This window comes from Cetorhinus maximus, chromosome 17 (genome assembly GCF_964194155.1).
Source record: "Cetorhinus maximus chromosome 17, sCetMax3.hap1.1, whole genome shotgun sequence".
NCBI classification, from domain to species: Eukaryota; Metazoa; Chordata; class Chondrichthyes; order Lamniformes; family Cetorhinidae; genus Cetorhinus; species Cetorhinus maximus.
This window is the reverse complement of record NC_135895.1, coordinates 67,797,157-67,823,876: the sequence shown is the minus strand read 5'-3', so window position 1 is coordinate 67,823,876 and position 26,720 is coordinate 67,797,157. Positions and strand designations below refer to the sequence as shown.

Here is a 26,720-nt window from a genome sequence, read left to right as displayed (position 1 = left end):
AGTAGCACAGATGCATTTAAGCAGTAGCTAGGTAAATACATGAAGAAAGGGTCCTTTTAGGATTAGATGAGTTAGGGTGGGTGAAGGCTCACTTAAAGGAAAAACCCTGACAATAAACCAGTTGGGCTGAGTAACCTGTTTCCATGCTGAAAATTCTATGTAATTCCAATTTTCCATCATCAGACTTTGGTATTGTTCCCCAAGTTTAAAAAGTCTAATTAAATCCACGTTTGGTTCTCTATCCCAGCATGAATCAGCATCCTTAGAAGACAGGTAGAATAAAAGCCTCCTCACATGACCGGAAAGTGTGAAAGCAGCCTTTATACTTGAGTTACCGCTAATAGTAAGGGAAGAAAATTGTTTTAATCAAAACTAAAGTTTTAATACAGTTATCTTTACAATAGATAACTATGGATTACCATTGAATAATTGAATAATGTTATCAATAAGCATTTCAGTTAATAAGAAAATATGCATAGGTTAGTACTTGCATGTTTCAACCAATAAATCCAGGAAAAGGACTAAAGAGAAGTGAAGAACAGTATTTTATAAGGAAAATAAATTTATTTTCATGAATGTAATACTTGAATTACTGATTAAATCTTAAATAACAACTTTGAAGCCAAGGGCACACATGCATTACTTTTCATTCTTATACCAGGATGTACTATATTTGGCTTCAGTTGCCAAAATAAGCTCTGGATGACATGCTCGTTTATCTTGTTTTGATTGGCTGAGTAATTGTATGTTAGTAGATAAGATTGCAGGAGTTACAATTGATTTAATTGGTTTCCTGCCGGATATCTTTTATCCTGTGGCATTTGCTCAGGTAACTGAACATAGGCAGAAGCTTAAGGACTTGGAAGATTTAATTGCAAACCTCGGGACGAGCCAGGACACAGTGAGTGACAAGGCCTTTGAGGAAAGACTCAAGGAAGCTGAAAGAACCATTATGGACTTGCTGAGGGATGCTGAAAACATGAGAGGTATATATCTTAGACTTGATGTGAATAAAATGATTAAAAATTCTAATTATCTTTTTGGCACTTGGCCTTAATTGAAATCATTGCTGAGTAGTACAGAACTTGAATATTGCTGAAAGGAAAGATATGTTGCCAAAGCTTTTCATCTTGCACTCATCAGGACAAATACAAGAATGCCAAATTTCAAATGATTACGAGTTATACTATAGGAGAAAAGGGCGCTAATTGGTTGACTTTCGACTCTGAATGGCCGAGGCGTTGCCATGGAGAAAGCAATGGCTCCCCAAGATCCTGGGTAATACAAAAATGGCACAAGGCTTGAACGTATTCCTTTTGTTTGCAGAGAACAGATCCATGCCTATGAATGTATGTCACTTCTAGCTCGTTATGAGCTCAGCTGATCAGTCGTTTGTAATACAGAACCTGAGTATTGCTGAAATAGGAGACACTTCTAAGCTTTTTGTCTTGCACTCATCAGGACACCTTACGAATACTAATATAAGGATAAAAACAATTGATACTGTATGTGAAGAGAACACTGATCAGTTGGCAAGTGGCGTTGCCATGGAAAATGCAACAGTGATGGCGACTGACAGTTAACTGCCAAGCATTGTTTGAAATTTAAGCCAGGCAGCTGGACCCTGATTAGTCAAGGCATTGCCCTGAGGAATAAGTCAGCAAATGGCTGCCACTTATTTTATTGAGCTGAAACAGGCGCAGTGGCTTTGTGTTCTTTGTCTCTGCAAAGAACAGGGCCCTGTCTATTAATACAGGTAGCTTCCAGTATGCAAATGTGCCACACTGTGAGCCCAACTGACAATCTTAAATTAATTCTTAGCAATCACAGAATCACATTTAATGTTGGACACTGTGTTTTAAGTTTTGTAAGCATGGGCTGGTTGGGTATGATCTATACCCTGCCCGTTGTGAACAGCAGCTGGGGCATGCTGTTTAATATGAACTGCTGGTCTTTGGGACGTATGGCCTACATACCTAGCATCACACTGGCACTGAAACTCATATACCACATTACTCATTTGTGTGATAGGCAGAACGTCTTTTTGACGTAAACCTAACAAAGGGATGGTAATAGTCATCCTTAACAAGCTTGATTATATCAATAAAATACACGCCATCCTGAATGACAGGTCTAAATTTGGATCCATTGGACCTGCCGTTCAACATGACGGACAGTCTTGCTTGAAAGTAAGCTTAAAAAAACGCTTGCTGGATTTGTGTAAGAGTGATGAGATACCGCATGATATACTTGACAGGGTTCATCCTCACGGTTTGCTACATCCATGTATATATGGGCTGCCCAGGACACACAAATGATGTCCCTTTACGCCCCATCTTATCTATGACCAGTTTGGCATAGCATAATTTGGCCAAATGGTTGGGCTAATTGTTACAACCAGTTTTGACCAAGTTTTCCACATACATGGTGATGGACTCCTTCATATTTGCAAAGGCCATACTGATAAAGTCACAATACCTGCTTGAAATGAAGATAAAGACTGGCTTCTTCCAACAGAGTTTTATTTTTAGTGCATAAAATTCTACAGAGAACTTGTCTCACCTGTTTTATTTTTTATGCATTCAAATGGGTACTTAGCTAGCTAACTGATAATTACCAATTGAACTCCTTGTGAGTTAACTGTTTCCTTCCCCAACACATACAGGACTTGCATATCGATAGCGATGTTATGTCCACGTGCTCATTTGACATTGCTAGCCAATACTCCAGTTAAGGAAGCCATAGAAATTTGCACTGCAGCACTATATCATGGCGATCTAGACCCATCACCATGCGTGAATCCGTATATATTGAACTTATGAACTCAGCAACTCACGCAGTTGAGTTCATTTTAATGACACCATGTATGCCCAAATAGATGGTGTTGCCATGGGCTCCCCTCTAGGCCCAGCAAATATCTTAGTTGGGTTCCATGAGAAACGTGTTATCGGTGGAATGACAACTAACCCCTACCCCTGGCATATTTATTTGCTATATTTAAATCTGCAGCTGCATGTAACAATTTCCATACATGTCTTAATGGGCTTGATCCTGCGCTCAAATTCACCTTTGGAATGGAGCACTCAACTGAACTCGCCTCCCTTGACCGTACTAGTAGAGAAATCTGCCAGGGGCTTCTCTACCATGGCCTACTGCGAGCCTACCTTCACTGGTCAATATACACATTGGGATTCTTACAGTTCCACACGCTATAAGATTGGTCTTATTGGCAACCTTGTAAATAGGGCCTGAGCCATTCGCCACCGTGTAAGCTTGATGCTGAAATAGGGCACATCAAAAGCATACTGCAGGATAATGGCTGCCCTGATCAGATCATTTCGCGCTATATATCTCTCAAACTCATGAACAGGCCTAAGGCCATCACTTTTGGCCCTGAAAAGTGCCCAGTCAACCTCACCTTGCCCTTCCAGGGTGATCGATCTCAAAAATTTGAGCAACAGATGAAGCTAGCTGTTTCATGCTGCTACTATGCAGTAGTGGTAGTCGCCACTAACAGGATGCTGCCTTCAAGTCAAAAAGGCATTCTGCCTTTCACACAAATGAGTAATGTGGTATATTTCAGTGCTTCAGTGCAAGCCTACCTCCACTGGTCAATATACGCATTGGGAATTGTATAGATTGGTCTTATCAGCCATCTTGTAAACAGAGCCCCTAGCCATTTGCTCACCTTGCAAGCTTGATGCAGAAATAGAGCACACCAAATCCATCCTGTGGGACATTTGCTATCCTGATCAGATCATTGTTCAATGTGTATCGCGCAAACTCGCCAATAGGCCGTAGGCTGCCATTTTCGTACCTGAAAAGTGCCTGGTCTACCTCAAGTTACCCTGGAAAGGCAACAGTTCTCAAAAATTTGAGCCACAGGTTAAGCAAACCACTTCACCCTGCAACAGGTTGCTGCCCTCAGTCCAAAAAGACATTCTGCCTACCTTGAAATTGAGCAATGTTGTGACCGAATTTCATTGCTGGTGCAATGTTAAGTATGTAGGCCATATGTTCCAGAGATTGGCTGATTTGAATCAAGCAGCATGTTCTTCAGCTGTTCATAATAGACAGAGAACGGAGCATATTCAACCAGCCTATGCTTGTAAAACCCAAAACAAAACATCTACTGTTAGAGAAACAGTTGCTGAACAATCCTGAGTGTTAATAGCCGCACAAACAATAGTCGAGCTTGTAACATGGCTCATTTACTCTTGCTAGAAACAACATACATTCATACTCAGGGGCCTGCAAGCAAAAAGAATATGTTCAAACCATACACCTTTTTTGAATTACTCAGGAGCTTGGACAGCCTATAATTCCCTGTTGCTTTCTCTATGGCAACACCTTAGCCAATCAGAGTTGACTGGTCACCTTTTTCTCCTGTGGTATAAATTATTGTGATTGTTTGATATTTGGCAATCTTGGGTTTGTCCTTTTTTGCCAAAGCTGTTCGTCTTGCATTCGTCCCTCTTTTCAGCAATTTTTAACTGAAATCCTTCACGTGGTGTTACAATTTAAAGACTAAGATGTCCATGTTATTTATGTAACTTAATTGTGAAGAAATTAACCATTCCTGACCTAAACATAAAGTTATGCCTGATAAAATAGGTACTGAAATGGCAAATAGGATTTAGTGAAATATGATTGAGAGGAATATATCATGTGTAAAGTTCTATGAACCAGATACAAACCACTATTATTCACTCTTCTTCCCATTGCCTTTTTTGCTGAACATTGGGAAAGATTAAGGTATATTTATGGTTGGTTAATTTGTTGGCATTGCCTCTGTTCTCAAATGAAGAACGGTCACTTTGGCAAAGTACTGAAAGGCAACTGGCACTCGGAACAATTTAGAAGTGTGAGGATAAGAGAAGGGAAGGGAGTAGTAAAATATTCAGAGGAATAAAGAAAAACATAAATCACATTATTTGGAAGATTTCTGAATTTTAAATGATGCGATCTGATTTATTGTATTGGAATTCCATTAATCCCATTTTTATTGGATTGATTTTTTTTTGTATCTGCTTCCTGATGGAGGCATTTCAGTAGAATTTAGTTTCCATCAGCCTTGTACAATGCGCATAGAATATAGAAGGAAATTGAAACAAAGGAAAATAACCTATATAAGAACAACAAGGGTGGGCCACAGAAAAGCCTTGGGAATGGATTTTAATTCCCAATGGGTTTCCGGAGAGAAATTGCGGAAGTCAGCAAGTTTCCACTTCCCCTGCGACAATTGGATACCACGGCAATTTCAACTGGGGAGGCATTGGCAATTGGCCATGTGAAAAATTCAGTGTCTCATGGATGCCTGTTTGTGTGCAGGAAGGTGTGAGGAAATCTGAAATTGGTCACAGCAAAAATGTTCTAATTTCTCTGCAGAAATTTCAGATGGACCTAAAGAAGCAGAGCTGCTCATTGGCTAATACCTGCAAGTCATTCAAACTTACTTAATTGGTAATTTATCTTCCCGAAACAGGCAGGGCATCCATAACATTTGTACAGTTAAGTGAGAAAATTACTCATGCATTTTCTTTGTCCTATTTCTGATATGAATTCATGGTTTACCTGGGCTTGGGTTTACCTCACATTAACAGGCATTGCATATCCCAAAAGAGTATGGTGCTATATTTTCTCAGTACTCATTTTTCTGTTTACCCATCAGTTAACATTAAGCTTGCTCATGCATCAGTGTGAAAATACATACCTGCTGTGAAATCTTCCCTAATATGGACATATAACTTAATGTAAAATCAACATCTTTTTAACAGATGTAGACAAAAATCTCATGGACCGCTTGGCTGAAATTAATAACACCCTGTCCACCCAGTGGGGACGTCTTCAAAATATAAAGGAGACAGTAGATAACACTGAAGAATTGGCCGAGCAATCCAATAATCGTATCCAGGATGCAGAGAAAGTGATCTCAAATGCTCGGACGGAGCTTGACAAGGCCAAGGAAATCTTAGACAATGTGGTATGTGTTTCTGTGCAAACCTCTTTGAATTCAGGCAAAGTAACATGTTTATAAATGAACTAAAGGTCAGTTCAAGTTCATACGTTGAGTAATGACCAATTCTTGCATTGCAACAATATTCAGAGTTAAACGTTTCATAAACTGTGATTTAAAATTTTATTTTCACACCCAAGCATTTGATATCACGGGGATTAAAGAAGGCAGCTCCGTTGGAAAATGCGAGTTCTAATGCTGTAGTTCATCTTTCCTTGGCACTTTTTTCTTTCCAGCTGGATTATAGCAAGGACATTCCGTAACATACTATTGAGCAGTTAAAGATGTGCAAAACTTCAGTTTATTTTTACAGTGGAAGATTAGTCAACTATTTCAGTCGATTGTATTATAACCCAAATGTGACCCTGGGACATAGTGCCCTGCCTGTCATGAAGAATGATAATTAATTGTATTATTATAGCCTGTAAACTTGCAGCATAAATAGAATTAACTTACCTAGGAGTCATTTGATATCAAAAATGCAGATGCACCTGTCCATGACAGCATCAGTAGGAGTGACCACCACACAGTCTTTGTGATAATGAAGCCCCATCTCCACATTAAGGATACCCTCCATTGTGTTGCTCTACCAATTTGCTGAATAGGATAGATTGCAAACAGCTCCAACAACTCAAGACTGGGCATCCATGAGGCTCTGTTGGTCATCAGCAGCAAATTATACTCGACCACAAACAGAAACCTCATGGCCTGGCATATCCCCATCTCTACCATTACCGCCAGGCCAGGGAACCAACCTTGGTTCAATGAAGAGTGCAGGAGGGCATGCCAGAAGCAACACCAGGCATACCTAAAGATGAGGTATCAACCTGGTGAAGCTACAACACAGGACTACTTGCATGCCAAACAGTGTAAGCAGCATGTGATAGACAGCTAAGCGATTCCACAACCAGCGGATCAGATCGCCAAGCTCTGCAGTCCTATCATATCCAGCCGTGAATCATGGTGGACAATTAAATAACTGGAGGAGGAAGCTCCACAGATATCCCCATCCTCAATGATGGGGGAGCCCAGCGCATCAGTGCAAAAGATAAGGCTGAAGCATTTGCAACAATCTTCAGCCAGAAGTGCCGAGTCCCCAGCATCACAGCTGCCAGTCTTCAGCCAATTCGATTCACTGGGTTCTGACAATATTCCAGCAATAGTACGGAAGACTTGTGCTCCAGAACTTGCCACGCCCCGAGCCAAGTTGTTTCAGTACAGCTACAACATTGGCATTTACCCAACAATGTGGGAAATTGCCCAGGTATGTCCTGTACACAAAAAGCAGGACAAATCCAACCCAGCCAATTATTGTCCACCAATCTACTCTTCCATCACTTCACTGATGATCAAGAGGTCATCAACAGTGCTATCAAACGACACTTGCTTAGAAATAACCTGCTCACTGATGCCCAGGTTGGGTTCCATCAAGATCACACAATCACCCCATGTTCAAACATGGACAGAAAGAACTGAACTCCAGAGGTGAGAGTGACTGCCCTTGACATCAATGCGGCATTTGACAGAGTGTGGCATCAAGGAGCCCTATCAAAACTGGGGTCAGTGGGAATCGGAGGGGAGAACTCTCCATGGGTTGGAGTCATACCTAGCACAAAGAAAGAAAGTTGTGGTTGTTGGAGGTCAATAATCTCAGTTCCAAGATGTCACCGCACACCTTAGGAGTTCCTCAGGGTAGTGTCCCAGGCCCAACCATCTTCAGCTGCTTCATCAATGACCTTCCTTTCATCATAAGGTCAGAAGTGGGAATGTTCGCTGATGATTGCACAATGTTCAGCACCATTCGCGATGACTCAGATACTGAAAGCAGCCCCTGTTCAAATGCAGCAAGACCTGGACAACATCCAGGCTTGGGCTGACAAGTGCCAAGCAACATTCGCGCAGTGACCATTTCCAACAAGAGAGAAGCTAACCATCGCCGCTTGACATTCAGTGGCATTACTATCACTGAATCCCCCACTATCAACACCCTGGGGGTTACCATTGACCAGAAACTGAACTGGACTAGCCGTATAAATACTGTGGCTACAAGATCAGGTCCGAGGCTAGGAATCCTGCTGTGAGTAACTCCTCTCCTGATTCCCCAAAGCCTGTCCACCATCTACAAGGCACAAGTCAGGAGTGTGATGGAATACTCCCCACTTGAATGGATGAGTGCAGCTCTAACAACACTCAAGAAGCTTGACACCATGCAGGACAAAGCCTGTTCGATTAGCACCACTTACACAAACATTCATTCCCTCCACCACCAATGCACAGTGGCAGCAGTGTGTGCCATCTACAAAATGCACTGCAGGAACTCATTAAGCCTCCTGCGACAGCACCTTCTAAACCCATGACGGCTACCATCTAGAAGGACAAGGGCAGCAGATGCATGGGAACACCACCACCTGGAAGTTCCCTTCCAAGCTGCACAGTAGCCTTATTTGGAAATGTATTGCTGTTCCTTCACTGTCGCTGGTTCAAAATCCTGGAACTCCCTCCCTAACAGCACTGTGGGGGTACCTACACCACATGGACTGCAGTGGTTCAAGAAGGCAGCTCACCACCACCTTCTCGAGGGCAATTAGAGATGGGCAATAAAAGTTGGTCTCGCCAGCGATCCCCACATCCCGCGAATGAATTTTTAAAAATACATTGACTCATAATACTCACGTCCATGAGCTATGCCTTTCCAGTATCCAGATGAATTATTTGTGCCTGTAATGTTGTGCTTTTCTATTCTGGAGAAAGGTCCTTTATTCAATCTGTCTGCATGTCAGTTATTCATTAAATACATTCTTAAACATTATTTGCTTTGCCATGAAGATTGGTTGCCTAGCTTCAGACTATGGTTGTAGCTAGGAAAATAAACTTGTAAACCAATTGCCTTGTTCTTTACCACCTCTTTTGCGACACCCACACACACACTCTGCAGAATTTTCCTGTGGGTGTTGAGACGATATGCGCGTCCCAAGCCAGCGCTTGTCATCAAGACACAACTTTTTGAGATGGGCTTCCAACTGGCCACCTCTGTGTTTGATTAAATTCAGTGAGTCAGAAGACCCAGTCAGAGCACCACAGCACTGGTTGGCTGGCAGACCACTGAGGGTGCTGAGGCAGAAATGCCATCGCAAGGACACCTCAAGATGGAGCCACTCTCAGAAGCTTGCTGAAAATTTAAAACTTAAAAAAGGCCTACAAAGGCCTTAGGGCCATCAATTTGGAGGGGAAGTCCCTCCACAGGAATGGCTTTGGCTCCGGCTGTGGCCTTTTCGTACATCTGGCTCAATCATTGGGCCGGTGAGAGGAGGAACCGGTGGCCCTCCAGCCTGCTGCTGGAAGGCTGTCTCCAAGTTGCTGTCGAAATCCGGACTCAGCAGGGGCCAGCTTAATGCTGGGAAAATGCCGGTGAGTTCTGAAAATGGTCCTAATTGAAGATTTAATTGGTTGCCTGCCTCTGTGGAGCAGGTTGCCGATTCCTGTGATAGCTCAGTCTTGGGAAAAGTGCCTGGAGGCGGGACAGCATCAGGAGCCTTCTTGTTGTACAACTACCTGAAATTGCCTGTCCCTCCGCCTCCATGGCAAAACTCAGCTCATGGGGTGGAGAATTGGTCCTATGGGAACCAATGTAAATAAAATGCACTGACTTTCAACTTTCTGGATGACAGTAGTGGCCCTCAGAATCATCCTAAATATTCTTCCTACCTGTTAAGAAAGGTTCTTTCTTTGTGTAAGTTCTTAAATGTATGTGGCCACCTATAGATATTGGCATAGGATCATTTAGATTCCTGTATAGATTCCACTTTTGTCAGCTGGCAGTTTGGTAGCAACTTAATTTGAAACCAGTAAGCTTACTGAAGACCCCGGTCAAATATTAACTTCCTATCAGCAGCACAGATTAATATTCAAATAAGATTGCTGGAAGTGAGCACACACTGTCTTTAGCATTCTCTCTGTAGGGGGTCATGGTTTGGGTACTGGAAATAGTGTACTTCCTGCACAGTTAAATTACAATATAGCATATGGCTGTTGACAGTCTCACACCAGACATCTATCAATACCACTTGGAAATCATCTATTTGGTATAGTACTCGTCCAGGAAGCATAAGCAGTTTTCTCCACCCTATTTCATAAAATGTGCAGAGAATACGCCTACATTGTAAATTGATTCTTTTTACTTCCCGACAGTCAATAGCAACTCCGGATTCCAGTGCTGATCCAAATAACATGACACTTCTGGCAGAAGAGGCTCGTAACCTTGCAGAAAGGTAAGGGTTTCATTCATGGTCATTAGGTAACTCGGTGATTTTCATGTTTTTCACCCTGGAGCCTAGATTTCCATCCAGCCAAGCTGATGGGATTAACGTTTGCCTGTCTGTGCTCTCTTGCCAAAAGTCTCAATCTAATTCAAATGAACACAGTTCCACAACTCAAACCTGCCTTTAAAATAGGCTGTCTTTGCTGGATGGCTGCAATAAGATATTTTCGTGAGGTTAAGGGTAAACTTTGAACTTGGGAAAGGAGTCTTTATTCAGTACCTGTGCCTTATAATTCCTAAAGTGGCATACTAAACAAAAGTGCTGAGTATTATAAAAGGGACAAGATGTCTATTTTGACAGTGCTGATCTCCCTTACCTATCTTTGGAGGCATGATTTTCCTCTAGTCTTATCAACGGAATATAATACAAAATGTTTCTGCTGGCTTTCAAATTGTATTATAAATTCCACTTATAGACCAACAGGAAAGATTCCCTCTGTGCTTTATGTAGCAAAACCACACATACATTCTTTACAAGGAAATCTTATCATTAAGATTTTTAAGAAAAAATCTTTGTCTCTCTCTTCCCCAATGCCTTTGCTCTGATAGTGTCTTTACCTGTGTTGCCATCCAATTTGTTGTCCAGTTAACTTTTAATCACTAATTTGCTAATACCCTGGCTACAAATTGGTGAGTAAATTAGTAATTCACATCAAATAAGTTTGGAACTTTATTATTAGCTTTCATGTTGTCTTCATGCAGCACCACGGAATCTGTTTGCAAAGCATGAATATGCGTGTAAAACAAGTGGCATGAGTTTATTTAACTGCCAAATATTTGTGTGAAAGTTGTATTTTCTGCTGCTGTTGGGAATTTGTTTCATTGTGAGTGAAGTTTCTGAAATATGTGTGTGTAAACCCTAAGGGGGCAAACTTTTTCTACAGAATGTTCATTTTTAAAATAATACTGGTGCAAGCTTTTTGCTGTCTGAACTATACAAGACACAAAGCCTTTCACTGGTGCTAATCCATGCAAATTGCATAATAGGTACTAAACCCATGTTTTTTTTGAGGCAACAGTATACGTAAGATACAGAAAATGCCCCAAGCCAATGTTGAACATTGGAGACACCATGAATTTCTCTTTCTGATGACATTGTGACAACTGAAGTTGGTGCCTATAGCAAGGAAAAGGACTTGTGAATCCCTATTGGAAAAGCTTGAATTTGTTTAAAGGAAACTGCATTGTATAAACATCTGGCTGTTTAAAGTACTAGACAAATGTAAAAACACCATTTTGTGACCAAGATAATGGCGCGTTTTGCAGCTCCAAATAGTGCTTCCAACATTACGCATCTTGTCAAAAAACTACATTGAATAGTGAACATAGAAGTGGGGGATAAAAACAAAAAACTACTGCGGATGCTGGAAATCGAAAACAAAAACAGAATTACCTGGAAAAACTCAGCAGGTCTGGCAGCATCGGCGGAGAAGAAAAGAGTCGACGTTTCGAGTCCTCATGACCCTTCAACAGAACTCTACCTCTACCTCGCGGAGGCTGAGCGTCAACTCGCAGACACTTCCTCCTACCTCTCCCTGGACCATGACCCCACCACAGAACATCAAGCCATTGTTTCCAGGACTGTCACTGACCTCATCTCCTCTGGAGATCTTCCTCCCACAGCTTCCAACCTGATAGTCGCCCAACCTCCTGCCCAAAATCCACAAACAGAACTGTCCCGGCAGACCGATCGTGTCAGCCTGTTCCTGCCCCATGGAACTCATTTGTCGTTATCTTGACTCCATTCTCTCTCCCCTTGTCCAGTCCCTTCCCACCTACATCCGTGATTCCTCTGACACCTTACGTCACATCAACAATTTCCAGTTCCCCGGCCCCAACCGCTTCCTCTTCACCATGGACGTCCAATCCCTCTACACCTCCATCCCCCACCAGGATGGTCTGAGGGCCCTTAGCTTCTTCCTTGAACAGAGGCCTGAACAATCCTCATCCACCACTACTCTCCTCCATCTGGCTGAACTTGTTCTCACACTGAACAATTTCTCCTTTAACTCCTCTCACTTCCTCCAAATAAAAGATGTGGCTGTGGGTACCCGCATGGGCCCCAGCTATGCCTGTCTCTTTATGGGGTATGTGGAACATTCCTTGTTCCAGTCCTACTCCGGCCCCCTCACACAACTCTTTCTCCAGTACATCGATGATTACTTCGGTGCTGCTTCATGCTCTCGTCTGGACTTGGAAAAATTTATTAATTTTGCTTCCAATCTCCACCCCTCCATCATTTTCACATGGTCCATCTCTGACACTTCCCTTCCCTTCCTTGACCTCTCTGTCTCAATTTCTGGTGATAGACTGTCCACCAATATCCATTACAAGCCTACCGACTCCCACAGCTACCTTGACTACAGCTCCTCACACCCCGCCTCCTGTAAGGACTCCATCCCATTCTCTCAGTTCCTTCGCCTCCGTCGCATCTGTTCTGATGACGCTACCTTCAAAAACAGTTCCTCTGACATGTCCTCCTTTTTCCTTAACCGAAGTTTTCCACCCACGGTGGTTGACAGGGCCCTCAACCGTTTCCAGCCCGTCTCCCGCGCATCCGCCCTCACACCTTCTCCTCCCTCCCAGAAACATGATAGGGTCCCCCTTGTCCTCACTTATCACCCCACCAGCCTCCGCATTCAAAGGATCATCCTCCGCCATTTCCGCCAACTCCAGCATGATGCCACCACCAAACACATCTTCCCTTCACCCCCCCGGCGGCATTCCGTAGGGATCGTTCCCTCCGGGACACCCTGGTCCACTCCTCCATCACCCCCTACTCCTCAACCCCCACCTATGGCACCTCCCCATGCCCACGCAGAAGATGCAACACCTGCCCCTTCACTTCCTCTCTCCTCACCGTCCAAGGGCCCAAACACTCCTTTCAAGTGAAGCAGCATTTCACTTGCATTTCCCCTAACTTAGTCTACTGCATTCGTTGCTCCCAATATGGTCTCCTCTACATTGGAGAGACCAAACGCAAACTGGGCTACCGCTTTGCAGAACACCTGCGGTCTGTCCACAAGAATGACCCAAACCTCCCTGTCGCTTGCCATTTTAACACTCCACCCTGCTCTCTTGCCCACATGTCTGTCCTTGGCTTGCTGCATTGTTCCAGTGAAGCCCAACGCAAACTGGAGGAACAGCACCTCATCTTCCGACTAGGCACTTTACAGCCTTCCGGGCTGAATATTGAATTCAACAACTTTAGATCTTAAACTCCCTCCCCCCATCCCCACCCCGTTTCTTCCCCATCCTTTTGTTTTTTTCAATAATTTATATAGATTTTTCTTTTCCCACCTATTTCCATTATTTTTAAATCTACAATACCTTGTCAGTCTTTCCACCCCACCCCCACTAGAGCTGTACCTTGAGTGTCCTGCCATCCATTCTTAATTAGCACATTCTCTTAGATAATATCACCACCTTCAACACCTCTTTGATCCTTTTGTCTGTGACATCTTTTGATTATCTGCTCCTATCACCGCTTGCTTGTCCCTACAACCACCCCACCCTCAACTTCTCTCCCCCACCCCTGCCCCCCCCCACCTTAAACCAGCTTATACTTCACTCCTCTCCTAACTATACTCAGTTCTGTTGAAGGGTCATGAGGACTTGAAACGTCGACTCTTTTCTTCTCCGCCGATGCTGCCAGACCTGCTGAGTTTTTCCAGGTAATTCTGTTTTTGTATAGAAGTGGGGGAATCTGACTAGAGTGCCAATGCAAACATGCAGAGTGAACTTTGGGTGCGTATGAATCAGAACAGACTTCACTAATATAAGTATTCTTCAATTCCTACAGGCAAAAGAATGAAGCAGATGAGATTGAACAGATTGCTAAGAATGCTAATGATACCTCCACCAAAGCTTATGAACTGCTGCGTAAAACATTAGCAGAAGAAAGTGAAATCACCAACACGATTGATGAGTTGAATAGAAAGTAAGTAGGTGACATTAAATGATCTACATCTGAACTGTGGGAAGGATTAGGGCGTAGAACTTATGTCAGTTCATAATCAGTGAAATGAGATAAACATCTGACAGCACTTGCTGCCAAGAAATCTCACTGGAGAACAATTTTTGGTAAGAGGGAGGATAAGAGAGGACATGAATTATAATCTCAGGCTCTTATCAATTGTAACAGATAAAAGACTGAGTTTAATTATCCTACTGTTGTTTCCTTTTGTGCAGGAGGCTAGAATAAGAGGTCTCCTGTTTTAGACGGAGGTGAGGAGAAAATTTGTCTGAGTGTTGTTAGTCGGTAGAATTCTCTTCTCCAGAAAGCAGTGAAGGCGGGGTCATTGAATTTATTCAAGGCTGAGTTAAATAGATTTTTGATAGTCAAGGAGTCATGGGTTATGAGGGTGTAGACTAGGAAAGTGGAGTTGAGACCACAACCAGATCAGCCATGATCTTATTGAATGGCGGAGCAGACGTGAAGGGCCGAATAGCTTACTCTTGCTCCTAATTCCTATGTTACTATGCTTTCTAAATGAAGTAAATTATCCCAGTGGTTCCTGTGACCAGTCCTGAGAAGCAGCATTTGGACATACAGTTAAATCACGATGAATCAAAGTCAGGTGACATGAAATTCCGGCTACATCGAAGTCGTCAACCATTCCTGCCAAAGAATAACAAATCTCATAAAATGATGCCCGTGATGAGCTGAAATTTTGCACAGATAACTCTGCATTAGCTGAATTTATCTAAGCTTGTCATGTAACCACGCTGACCAATCAGAGTGGAATTAGACCACACAAGTGTGAAAAATCATGGCGTGCTGGGCAAGCCATCATTTGACATTGAGACCTCCCTGTGAAAAGATGTGCAAAGCCTGTGGTAGAGCTAAACCTGAGAGAAATTTTGATGTGTTGTTAATCAGAGAGAAGCTGAATTTGATATGACATGTGGTAAACAGTGGCGTGAAGTGGAAAGCAGACATTGAAAAGGAGTGGGAGATTCCACCATCGAGTTTGCCCACCATTATGAAACAGACGGCAAACATCTTGGAACAGTTCAACAAGCTGGCATCCTCTCCAGCAAGGAGGAGGATAAGAACAACTGCGTATCCCAATGTTGAAGAAACTCTGCTAACGTGGTTCAAGGCAGCCCGAACAGAGAACGTTCCCGTCTCCGGTTCAACCTGGCAGGAACCGGGAGTCACCCTGGCAAAGAAGCTGAGCCACATGGAATTCACCCACAGTGACTGATGGCTGGACCAATTCAAGATGAAGCATGGATTGTCTTCCATGCGGTAAGCAGTGAGGATGCGGCGATTACAGCAGCAATGATAGATGATTTACTCCAAAATGGTCTCATCCATGCCTTGAGCTAGTGTGCAGCATGAGAGATTTTTAATGTGGATGAAACTGGATTGCTCTTTGCTGTTTAAAGGTGAAACGTGCAATGGTGGAAAACGGAGCAAGAACTGTGTCACTGCTATGGTCTGCGTCAACTTCTTGCGATAGGGAAGTCCAAGAAGCTAAGTTGCTTCAAAAATGTCAACACACTACCCATGCAGTACAAGGCTAACAAAACTGCCTGGATGACTGCCAGCATTTTTTGAGGTGTGAATCAGGAAAGCAGACAAAATGTTTTAATGTGAAAGAAAAGGAAGATTGCCACCATTACAAACAACTGCCCTGCATATGTTCAACTGTCAAGCTGATGTTCTTGCTTCCCAACACCACGAGCAAGCTCCAGCCAATGGATCAGGAGTGACTAGGACCCTGAAAACCCACTACCGATGACAGCTGATCTCTCAGGTTATCGGGGCCATTGATGATAAGCAGGAGTGCAATCCAACTGTTTTAGAGAACCATGATGAAGAAGGTGTGGAAGATGGTGACGGAAGTCACAATTGCCAGTTGCTTCCACCACGCTGGGTTCAAGCAACTTATGACGCACAAGACGTTGAGAACGAGGAGGAGCAGGGTGAGGCCGACCAACCCGATGACTAGGTACTTTTCATTCGCCTGTAGAAGGCTGGTATGGAAATTCCAGCAGAAATAACCATGGAAACTTACACAGAGGTGGACGATGCCGTACACTGCACGACAACTGACAGATGATGCAATAGTAGAATGCCCATCCTCTCGCCCGCCTGGTCTCCCTTACCAATGCCACAAAGGCTGTAGAGATACTCTGGGATTTTGCATGGCAGCACGAAAACATCGAAAACATGTTGACAATGCAGTCAAATATGATGGACTGTGTCACGCACACACAAAGACAGCACACCAAGCAGAAAAAGATTACAGCCAACTCCCAACATTTTTCAATGTGAAGCTTCAATCTTTTACAAAGTCAGACCATTATAAGGTGTAAACAAACTGAGTAAAGACTTCTTGACACATTTACTTCTTTACTGTGTTTTCATTTGGCATTTGAATCTTTTTTTTTGCCATAGACCCCATTTGTAGGCATATTGGGTTACATAGAGGCATATTCATGTGGGAATGGGAGCTCCTTGACTATCATGAAGCTCCACTTAACACACGTTTGTTGGCAGATCCCCTGGGATTTGACTCATCAGGATTTTTATTGTAAATTTAGACAAATTTCATTTGTAAAATAATAATGGGAAATAGCCTTGTGGGCTGAGCCTTTATTGTTTAGTATCTTTGAGGCCATGATTAAAACAAATTTCTGTCTGTATTCTCTTAAAGTTGAAAGTCTGGTTGTAAATGACAAAGGCGCTGGTTTGCCAATGAGCCAATCCCACCTTGGAATCCCAGAGGTTGTGGTGTTGGAGGCACACCATGCTGAAGTGTGTGCATGATCCAGACATCTGAATCAACTCCCTACTACCTTACAACAGATTATTAATAAGAATCTCCTCCTAAACATTGAGAAATCTGCTGTGGATGGAAAGTTGCCAGCATTTTTGTTGGAAAGCTCTCCACACAGAGAGAAGCAATAGACTTATAAGATACTCCTAATTGCCAAGCATTGAGAGGTCCCAAAAAGGTTTGAACTCCTGAAATGATCATAGCACAAGATGCTAATGGTAACAAGCCTGTTTTCTGCATAGGGTTGGCATGTTAGAAATGCACCCAACAGATGATGTTCCCAATGCAGAGGGCATGTACCCTTTCAGTTGTCATACTTCTGTCAGAGTCTACAAAGTGTTTGAGCAATGCACATTGTGTTAATCTTTCTACGCTTATTTCCAGCTTGCCCTTGGTAATACCCCCACCCCCAAAATGAGGGAGCACGTTTTCTTGGAGGAATAGATGGTTTTAAAAATGCAATATTTTAACTTTTATTGCCTGTTCACATTCCATGTCATTTTGTTTATTGTTTCCCCAAATTCCAAAAATTCTCGAGTGAGCTGGGGTGGGGTGGCTCAAAGGAGGGGGAGAAACTGTCAGGACTGGGTTAATGCTTGACCTTTTGGTGGACACCAAGCAATTTTGGATACATCAAGAAAAAGGCAAAAATTCTGTCTTTGGCAGCAGAATAACATGTAGCTGGTTGGGATGAGATTTTGAAGGATATTGTAAATCAGTGACCAATGCAGATGTTGAAGTGTTTCTAACCTATTTTAGAAAGCAAACTTTGCTTTCTGTGTGGTTGTAAGTGTATTCCAGCAAGGGCTATTTATAAACAAAAAACTACTGCGGATGCTGGAAATCATGCTATTTATAGGTGGTATTTCAATACAGGTATTCATATTAATAAGAGAGTCCAAAAAATGTGTGCCATGGTATATCAGGATGTTTAGGGAGGTCTTACTGGTTCTGCCTTTGTTACATATTGTATTTTAACTGATCTAAAACTCGCAACTAGGTATGATGCAGCAAAAAATATGTCCAGGGAGCTGGAAAAACAAGCTACAAAAGTACACAGTGAAGCAGAAGAAGCTGGTAGCAAAGCCTTGCAGATCTATGCCAATCTGACAAGCTTGCCTGTTGTGGACACCAAGGCTTTAGAGGTATTTAGAATCCTGCATTATTTGCAATGCTTTTTGTTAAACATGTCTTTGTGGATTTTAGATGGGGGCTGAACAGTACTTTTGGAAATATGTAAATTAGGATTTCCTCAGCATGAAATGGAAGGGGACAGGCTTGTCTCTTATAAATTACAATGATTGAGATCATCCCTAGTCTCTTAGATACTCATGGGAAGGAGGTGACAGACAGAGATATGCATGTTGCCACTTGAAGAAAGAGAACCTAGAGGGTGAACTACCACAGTTTGTAATTCTGTAACTCATAGTAGAGGATTATGTTGCATAAACAGCTGTACTTTATGGGGAGAGTGGTGTTAGGGGAAGCAAATATGTCCTGTGTAAACTGAAATTGATAACACTCTATCTGTTAGAATGAAGCAGAAAAGATAAAAAAGGATGCCACAGATTTGGATGGTGTGATTGACAGTAAGGTGAAGGCTTATAATGATATGCGGGATGACCTGAAAGCAAAAGAAACTGAAGTGAAGAGTCTTTTGGAAAAGGGGAAAACCGAACAGCAGGTAAAACCTATGCAACAGGTTTGTTGCTATATATAAGATTGAAAACCTAACTCAAAGGTTGTGTACTTATTTTCTTCCAAAATTTGCCTTGTGTATCGAATGCTAATTTCTACCTCCATAGTTTTTATCAATAAGTTATATTTTTTTCAATTTTCTTTTACCACTTGTTAGAATGTTGAGAAGTATAGGGTTGGGAGAAGAGGATAAGAGTGATGATTGACCTCAAGAGTAGGGCATGCAAGTCATGGGATGTTGGGTGATAGGCAAATGCTGATGAGAATGTAACATGTTACATTTTAATGACCGGATATCACCAAAGGCCTATATGGAAGGTCGAATGGTAGCAAATTCTCATCTGCTTCCTTGAAAGAGAAATGGACCTATCAACTAAGAGCATTATACAAGACTCTAGAAACATGGCATTAGGAAGTACAGGTCATGTATCAGTAAGTTGTTGTTTGAGGAAGTACTGAGTATTGAATTTTCAGGAAAACTTTTGAAGTTCTGCTGAGATAGCTAATCGAAAAGATTAGATGGCATGGTGTATTGGGGAAATAATAGACTGATTGGTGATTGAATGAAATTACATGAGGAAGGGTTACAATTGGAACCTGGGGATTGAAATTTCCCAGAGATTTTTCTTGTTTTTTTATGTTCGTTATATTTTTAATAATCTTGAGGGTATTAGCACTTTGGTTATTCAAATTCCAGGTTCTGCATTCCAAAAATATGTGCAAACGTTGGCAATAAGGAGACTTTGGCTGACTTTTAGATAAAATAAACTGTTGAGTAAATGGCAAATGCTATTCAAATGCTGTCTTGTGCACAAAGGGCCAGAAAACTTAAGCCATGTATACACCATGCATGAATGCTCACTAAATTAAAAGAGCTGGAAAGGAACTTGGGGTAGTCACTGCATCCACTAAAGGCTCAGAAGCAATGTAAGCCAGCAATGGGGAAACCAAAGGGCAAAACTGGATCCACTGTTGGGTTGAATAAGGGCTTGGTTTATCCACATATAGGGTCTGTGCCAAGTTTTGGTCTGTGCATCCAGTGATGGATATTTGAGTTTTTAGAAAGCATGCAGAGGAGGACAGCAAGTATGCCTAAATTAAGATCTCTGTTACTTTGAATAGGCTTAGAATAAGAGTTGAAAGCAAAATACTACAGGTGCTGGAATTCTGAAGTAAAAACAAAAAATGCTGGAAAAATTCAGCAGGTCTGGCAGCACCTATGGAGAGAAAAGCAGAGTTAACTTTTTGAGTCCGTATGACTCTTCAGAGTTAAAGAGTAGAAATGTGATGGACTTTATACCGTTTAAGAGGGAGTAGAGCAGGTGAAGCAAAATAGAAGGTCAGGGATAGGTGGGAGCTCAAGAGAGATTGACAAAGATGTCATGGACACAAGATGAAAGGGAGAGTTAACAGTAGTGGTAAAGACTAAAGGTGCTGTTAGTGGCGTAAAGGTATGAGCAGAATGTGTTAATTGGAGAACAAGGGTCAGCACTCTTGTGTAAGCACAAGATAGAAACCAGTGACAGATGGCCTTGTGAGTGGGTGGGGTGGGTTGGGGAAAAAGGATTAAAAAACACACAATTGGATTAATTAAAAAAGGGATAAAGATGGAGGAGAAAGTTCATGGCCTGAAGTTGTTGAATTCAGTGTTAAGTCCAGAAGGCTGTAAAGTGCTTAATCAGAAGATGAATTGCTGTTTCTCCAGTTTGCGTTGGGCTTCACTGGAAGATTGCAGCAGGCCAAGGATGGACATATGGGCATGAGAACAAGATGGTGTGTTGAAATAGCAAGTGACAGGAAGGTCTGGGCCATGTTTGTGAACTGAGCGAAAGTGTTCCGCAAAGCGGTCACCCAGTCTGAGTTTAGTCTCCCCAATGTAGAGGAGACCACATTGGGAGCAGCAGTAGACCAAATAGACCTTCCGTTCGCTTGTCATTTCAACACACATCCTTGGCCTGCTGCAATCTCCCAGTGAAGCCGAACGCAAACTGGAGGAACAGCACCTCGTCTTCTGATTAGGCTCTTTACAGTGTTCTGGACTTAACATTGAGTTCAACAACCTCAGACCATGAACTCTCTTTTCCATCTTTACCCTTTTTTTAATTTAATTTTTTTTGTTTTGTTTATTTTATTTTTTTTTCATCCTTTTTCCCCAACCACCCCTTCCACCCCCACCCACATGGCCATCTGTCACTGTGCTTTCACAGAGTGCTGTCCCTTGTTTTGCTATTAACACATTCTGCTCTTACTTTTATGTTATCGTCAGCACCTTTAGTCCTTACCACTACCATTAACACTCCCTTTGTTTTGTGTCCATGATATCTTTGTCAATCCCTCCTTAGTTCCCACCTATCCCTGACCTTTTGTCTTGCTCTACCCCCTCTTAAACTCTATAAAATCCATCTCATTTCTACTCTTTAGCTCTGAAGAAGAGTCATATGGACTTGAACTATTAACACTGTTTCTCTCTCCATAGATGCTGCCAGACCTACTGAGTTTTTCCAGCATTTTTTGTTAGAATAAGAGTTGTTCGCTTTGGAGAAATCTGCGTTGAAGTTGTAAATACTGAAATGTTGGAAATTATAAATTATTGGATATGGAAGATTTGAATAATATAACACAAATGGATAATGATAGTGGAACCTGAGGTTTAAAGCTTATAGCTTTATAAAATAAACTGGAAAATTGCTCAGTGATTTAGTCTGAAATCCATAGATGACTGAGGAGATAGTCATTCTGATGTATTTTCTATCTTAAAGACTGCTGACCAGTTGCTAGCTCGTGCAGATGCTGCTAAAGCCTTGGCTGAAGATGCTGCCAAGAAAGGAAAGGCTACACTGCAGGAGGCTCAGGATATTCTCAAAAACCTGCAAGGTCTGTAAACTGATATTCCTAGTGTAATAATATATAAGATACGCCCAACAAAACAGCCCTTGACTAGAAAATGGTCAAGCCAAGATCCAGGCATCTCTTCTGTTTAATTGTTGGTGTTAGTATGCTGCTGTTAAATTCTGACATGTGCTGTCTTTAGAAGATGTTGGAAAGAGAATAGAGAATATTTGAACACTGAACAATTGATATTGGAAACTCTAGTTTCTTTGGGACTCCAGTTTCTTTAAAAGTACACAACATTCTAGGTCAATGTGGTTGAGTTTCTAAAACGGGTGTATATTGTTACCTCTTAGATCATTCACAGGTTTATTCTGGTTACTACTTCTCTCTGATGTACCTCAATGGGGAAGTCGGAACAAAAGTTCCAAAACTTTAATAACTTCAGAATAAAAGGACTTGAGCACATAATCTTGGCTGATGCTTCAGTGGAACACTGACAGCGTAGCACTTTGTTGGAGGTGCCATCTTTTGGGTGAAACATTAAGCCAGTATCTTATCTGGCCATTCAGGTGGACACAGGTTGGTTGTATGTCACAATTTGAAGAGGAGTAGGCAATTATCCTCCCTTTCCCAACATTTATCCATCAACCAATATCACCAGAAATGATTAACGGATCATTCATATATATAGTGTGGGGATCGTGTGGTGTGCAAATCTGTTTGTCTGCAAACAGCAATTCAAAATTATTTCATTGAGGATGAAGTACTATGGTACATCCTGAAAACAGGAAAGGTTCTTAATGTTTTCTATTCTCTTCTCAGGCTGGTTAGATGTATTACTTTAAAGCTTACCATGCGAAGGGACAGTTTTGTTCTGTCACTAGTACAATTTGAGGAAAATGTTACAAATGTATATTAACAGGATACAGCACCAGTACAATTACATTTTACACCTAGCCTTTTTGTTCAGATTGCCACACATTGCTGATATTTTGAATTAAAGCTGTAATAGCCTTAGTAAAGGCTTGTTTCTCTTACCTTCCTTTGTCTCCCCCTCTTCAACACCACCCCCCCCCACCACCTCCCCCCCCCCCCCCACCTCCCCCAACTGCCCCCAACCCTTTTCCCCAAGGTGACTGATCCCAAGAATGTAGAGGGGCCACATGTATTGTTTTGAAATGGAATGGACTTGTATTTCTATTTAAAATTACTCTGGAGAGTAGAGCAAACGATGCAGTTAATTTTACCAGTGATTAAGAGGAAGCAAATAAACAGATAATATTAACCAAGAGAACAGCAGCTGCTCTGAATCAAATCCAAGTGTTAGTAGCCAAATTTTTTTGCTTCGTGCAGATTTTGACAAGAGAGTGAACGACAACAAGACAGCAGCCGAAGAAGCTTTGAAAAAAATACCAGGCATCAGGAAGACCATCGATGATGCTAATGCAAAGACCAAACAGGCAGAGGATGCATTGGGGAATGCAAGAATGGATGCTTCTGAAGCCAAAAAAAAAGCTGATAATGCAGAGCAAACCGCGAATTCCTTACAGGATGTAGGTACAAGAGTCGGAGCAAGACTAGTATTTTGAACTTAAGGGAAATTATGAGGCCATGAAAGCAGAACCAGCTGCTGGCAAATGAGGTGCAGGGATAGGTCAATAAAGATGCAGTGGCAGACATTTAAAGGGATATTTCAGAATGGATACATTCCAACGAGAAAGAAAAATTCCAAGGGGAGGATCCACCATCAGTGGTTAACTAATAAAGTTAAAGATAGTATCAAAAGCATATATTTGTGCAAGGATGGGTGGCAGGTCAGAAGACTGGATAGAATATAAGCAACAGCAAAGAAAGACTAAAAGATTAATAAGGAGGGAAAAGTTAGAATACAAGCGAATGTTAGCTAGAAACATAAAAACAGATAGCAAGAGTTTCTACTGATACTTAAAAAGAAAAGAGTTAACAAAGTGAGCTTTGGGCCTGTGGAAAGTGAGTCTGGGGAATTAATAATGGAAAATAAGGAGATGGCAGATGAATTGAACCGTTATTTTGCGCCGGTCTTCACTATAGAGGATACGAGTAACATCCCAGAAATAGCTGTAAATCAGAAATTGGAAGGGTGGGAGGAACTCGAGAAAATTACAATCACCAGGGTAGTAGTACTTAGCAAATTATTGGAGCTGCAGGTTCACAAGTTCCCGGGCCCTGATGGATTTCATCCTAGCATCTTAAAAGAAGTGGCTAGTGAGATAGTTGATGCGTTGGTTTTAATTTTCCAAAATTCCCTAGATTCGAGGAAGGTTCCATTCAGTTGGAGAATGTAACTCCTTTATTCAAAAAGGGAGGGGGACAGAAAGCAGGAAACTATAGGCCATAACACCCATCATAGGGAAAATGTTAGAAGCTATAATCAAGGATGTTATAACAGGGCACTTGGATAAATTCAAGGTCATCAGGCAAAACATGGTTTTGTGAAAGGGAAATTATGTTTGTTCAATTTATTGGAGTTCTTTGAAGAACTAACCTGTGCTATGGATAAACGGGAACCGTGGATGTACTGTACTTAGATTTTTGGGAGGCATTTGATAAGGAGCCACATCATAGGTTATTGCAGAAAATAAAAGCTCAAGGTGTAGGGGGTAACATATTGGCATGGATAGAAGATTGGCTAGCTAACAGGCAACAGACAGTAGACATAAATGGGTCATTTTCTGGTTGATAAGATGTAACAAGTGGTGTGTCACAGGAATCAGCACTAGGGCCTCAACCCCTTATAATTTATATTGTCATGACTGACTGGGGATAGTGTGCCTTAATATCAAACCCCACTGTTCCCCGAGCCGCGACAAATGTGAAAAGTTTGACCAAACCACCAGATTGCCCCAATTCTACCTAACTGTTTAATTTAGGTTAACAGAATACGAGCACTAGGTTTGTAAACTTAAAAAGTAAATAACTGTTTATTGAACAAACTGTCATTAACCAGCGGCAAAAGAAAGAAATATGAACTGCTAACTTCTAACACTATAACTTAAACTCTACCCCCTTCTTAAATCCCTAACACACAAGGCACATAATATGCAAAAATGTGGATTTTAAGGGTGGGATAAAACAGTTCAATAGCACCAATTCCAGAGTACAACAGATGGGTTGATTTTGATCGATGTCTTCCAAATTCCTTTCAGTTCTTGTTGATAACTTGAGGTGGTCTTCCAGCATTTTCAGTATTTGGTTCACTGGTTGAGAACTTGATTTCAATGTCTCTAACAGTGGTTTTCCCCTTTTCCTTTTTGCAGGGGTTTTCTCAGAGAGAGGGCAGATTATAGAGACATGAGGAAAAGAGATTTTGGATGTTTTCTCTTTGCAGGGCAGGAGCTTTCTGCTGCATTGCTATCACACAACATGCAACCACACAACATCCTGGTCACCTGGTCAGGAGCCAATTAAAATGCTGTTGTCAGAACTCCTTTCTGGCACCAACCTGTCTTTCATGGCACACTCTGTTTCAGGGCTACAACATTGTATATATCTCTCATTCTGTTCCAGTGGACATGTCCTTTAAACTGCAGCCATTGCAAATATAAACCACAGCCCAACAGAAAATAAAGATATATTCTTTGCGACAGTCCAACAGAAATAAAAAGATATGTTCCTTACATGCCTTCGCCCTTAAAAGAGATGAAACATCATTTCAAAAATGCGTTTCATCACAAGGTATGTGACACTTGGACAACAAAACATGAGACTCACTTCCACTTATCCTTCCTCTCCCTTATACAATCTTACACAATCTTCAGCACTTCTTACCCCTTTAACTTATTTTAGTGTTTTACACCCGGGACAATGCATCCACGCTCACATTATCTTTACCGGCAATGTGAACAACCTTTACATTGAATGGTTGAAACAATTGACTCCATCTAAACAGTTTCGCATTTCGAGTTTTAAACTTTTTAATGAACGTCAACAGGATATGGTCAGTGTAGATTAGTGTTTCTTTGTTATCATGTCGGACATAAACTTCAAAGTGTTGAAGAGACGACAACAATGCTGGAGTTTCTTTTTCCACTGTACTTCCTCTGAGATTGATTTAGTTTCTTGGTAAAGTACCCCACCGGCTTCTCTATCCCTAATTTAATATCTTGTAATGGGACTGCACGTACCCCCAAGTCGCTAGCATCAATTACCATTTTAAAAGGTTTAGTAAAGTCAGGGGCGCCAACACTTGTTCATTTATTAAAATTGCCTTCAGCTTTTCAAAGGCTGCTTGGCCTTCTGCTGACCATACCATTTTTGCTTGTTTTCTTAACAAATTGATGTGAGGTACAGCTATTGTGCTGAGATTAGGCACAAACTTCCTATAAAACCCACACATTCCCAAAAATCTCAGGATTTCTTATTTAGTTTTAGGAATGGGAAATTCAATTAGAGCGTCCATTTTTGTTGTTCTTAGCAACACTTGTCCTACAATGTGACCTAGGAATTTGCAAATTCGCTTTTGGCCGGATTTATGACTAAGCCAGCCAAATGCAATTGCTTAAACAGGTCCTCTAATTGCTTTACATGTTCTTCCCATGTGTTACTATATATTACAACATTGTCTAAATAAACCACACAGTTATGTACTTCAGCTACAACTTGATTTATAAATCTCTGAAATGTAGCTAGGGCATTTTTAAACCCAAATGGCATGACTATACATTGATACAATCCATTTTGTGTAACAAAGGCAAATATTTCTTTAGCCCTTGATGTTAGTGGCACTTGCCAGTACCCCTTCAATAGATCAATTTTTGAAAGAAATGAGGCACTGCCAGCCCTATCGATGCAACCTTCTAACCGAGGAATTGGGTATAAATCTGTCCTGGTTACTACATTCACTTTCTTGTAGTCTATACAAAATTTAGTGGATCCATCTGGCTTAGGAACCAATACTATTGGTGAACTCCAGCCACTTTGGCTAGGCTCAATCAATTGATTGTCTAGCATATATTGGATCTCTATTTCTAACTGAGTTTGTTTTTCTGGGTTCAACCGATAATGATTTTGTTTTATCAGCACTAAG

The 26,720-nt window shown here is 41.7% G+C and overlaps 1 protein-coding gene across 1 annotated transcript in view; it reads left to right on the top strand.

Annotated features, from left to right (window-relative positions):
- The window catches only part of lamc1 (laminin, gamma 1), a 300,881-nt gene that overhangs the window by 260,134 nt on the left and 14,027 nt on the right, over positions 1 to 26,720 (top strand). The window contains exons 18-25 of the mRNA XM_078561385.1: positions 830 to 986; positions 5,778 to 5,983; positions 10,205 to 10,284; positions 14,137 to 14,274; positions 18,126 to 18,270; positions 18,660 to 18,809; positions 21,583 to 21,697; positions 23,009 to 23,208. Of these exons, the coding sequence (XP_078417511.1) occupies positions 830 to 986; positions 5,778 to 5,983; positions 10,205 to 10,284; positions 14,137 to 14,274; positions 18,126 to 18,270; positions 18,660 to 18,809; positions 21,583 to 21,697; positions 23,009 to 23,208 (1,191 nt within the window). The remainder of the gene's footprint in view (positions 1 to 829; positions 987 to 5,777; positions 5,984 to 10,204; positions 10,285 to 14,136; positions 14,275 to 18,125; positions 18,271 to 18,659; positions 18,810 to 21,582; positions 21,698 to 23,008; positions 23,209 to 26,720) is intronic.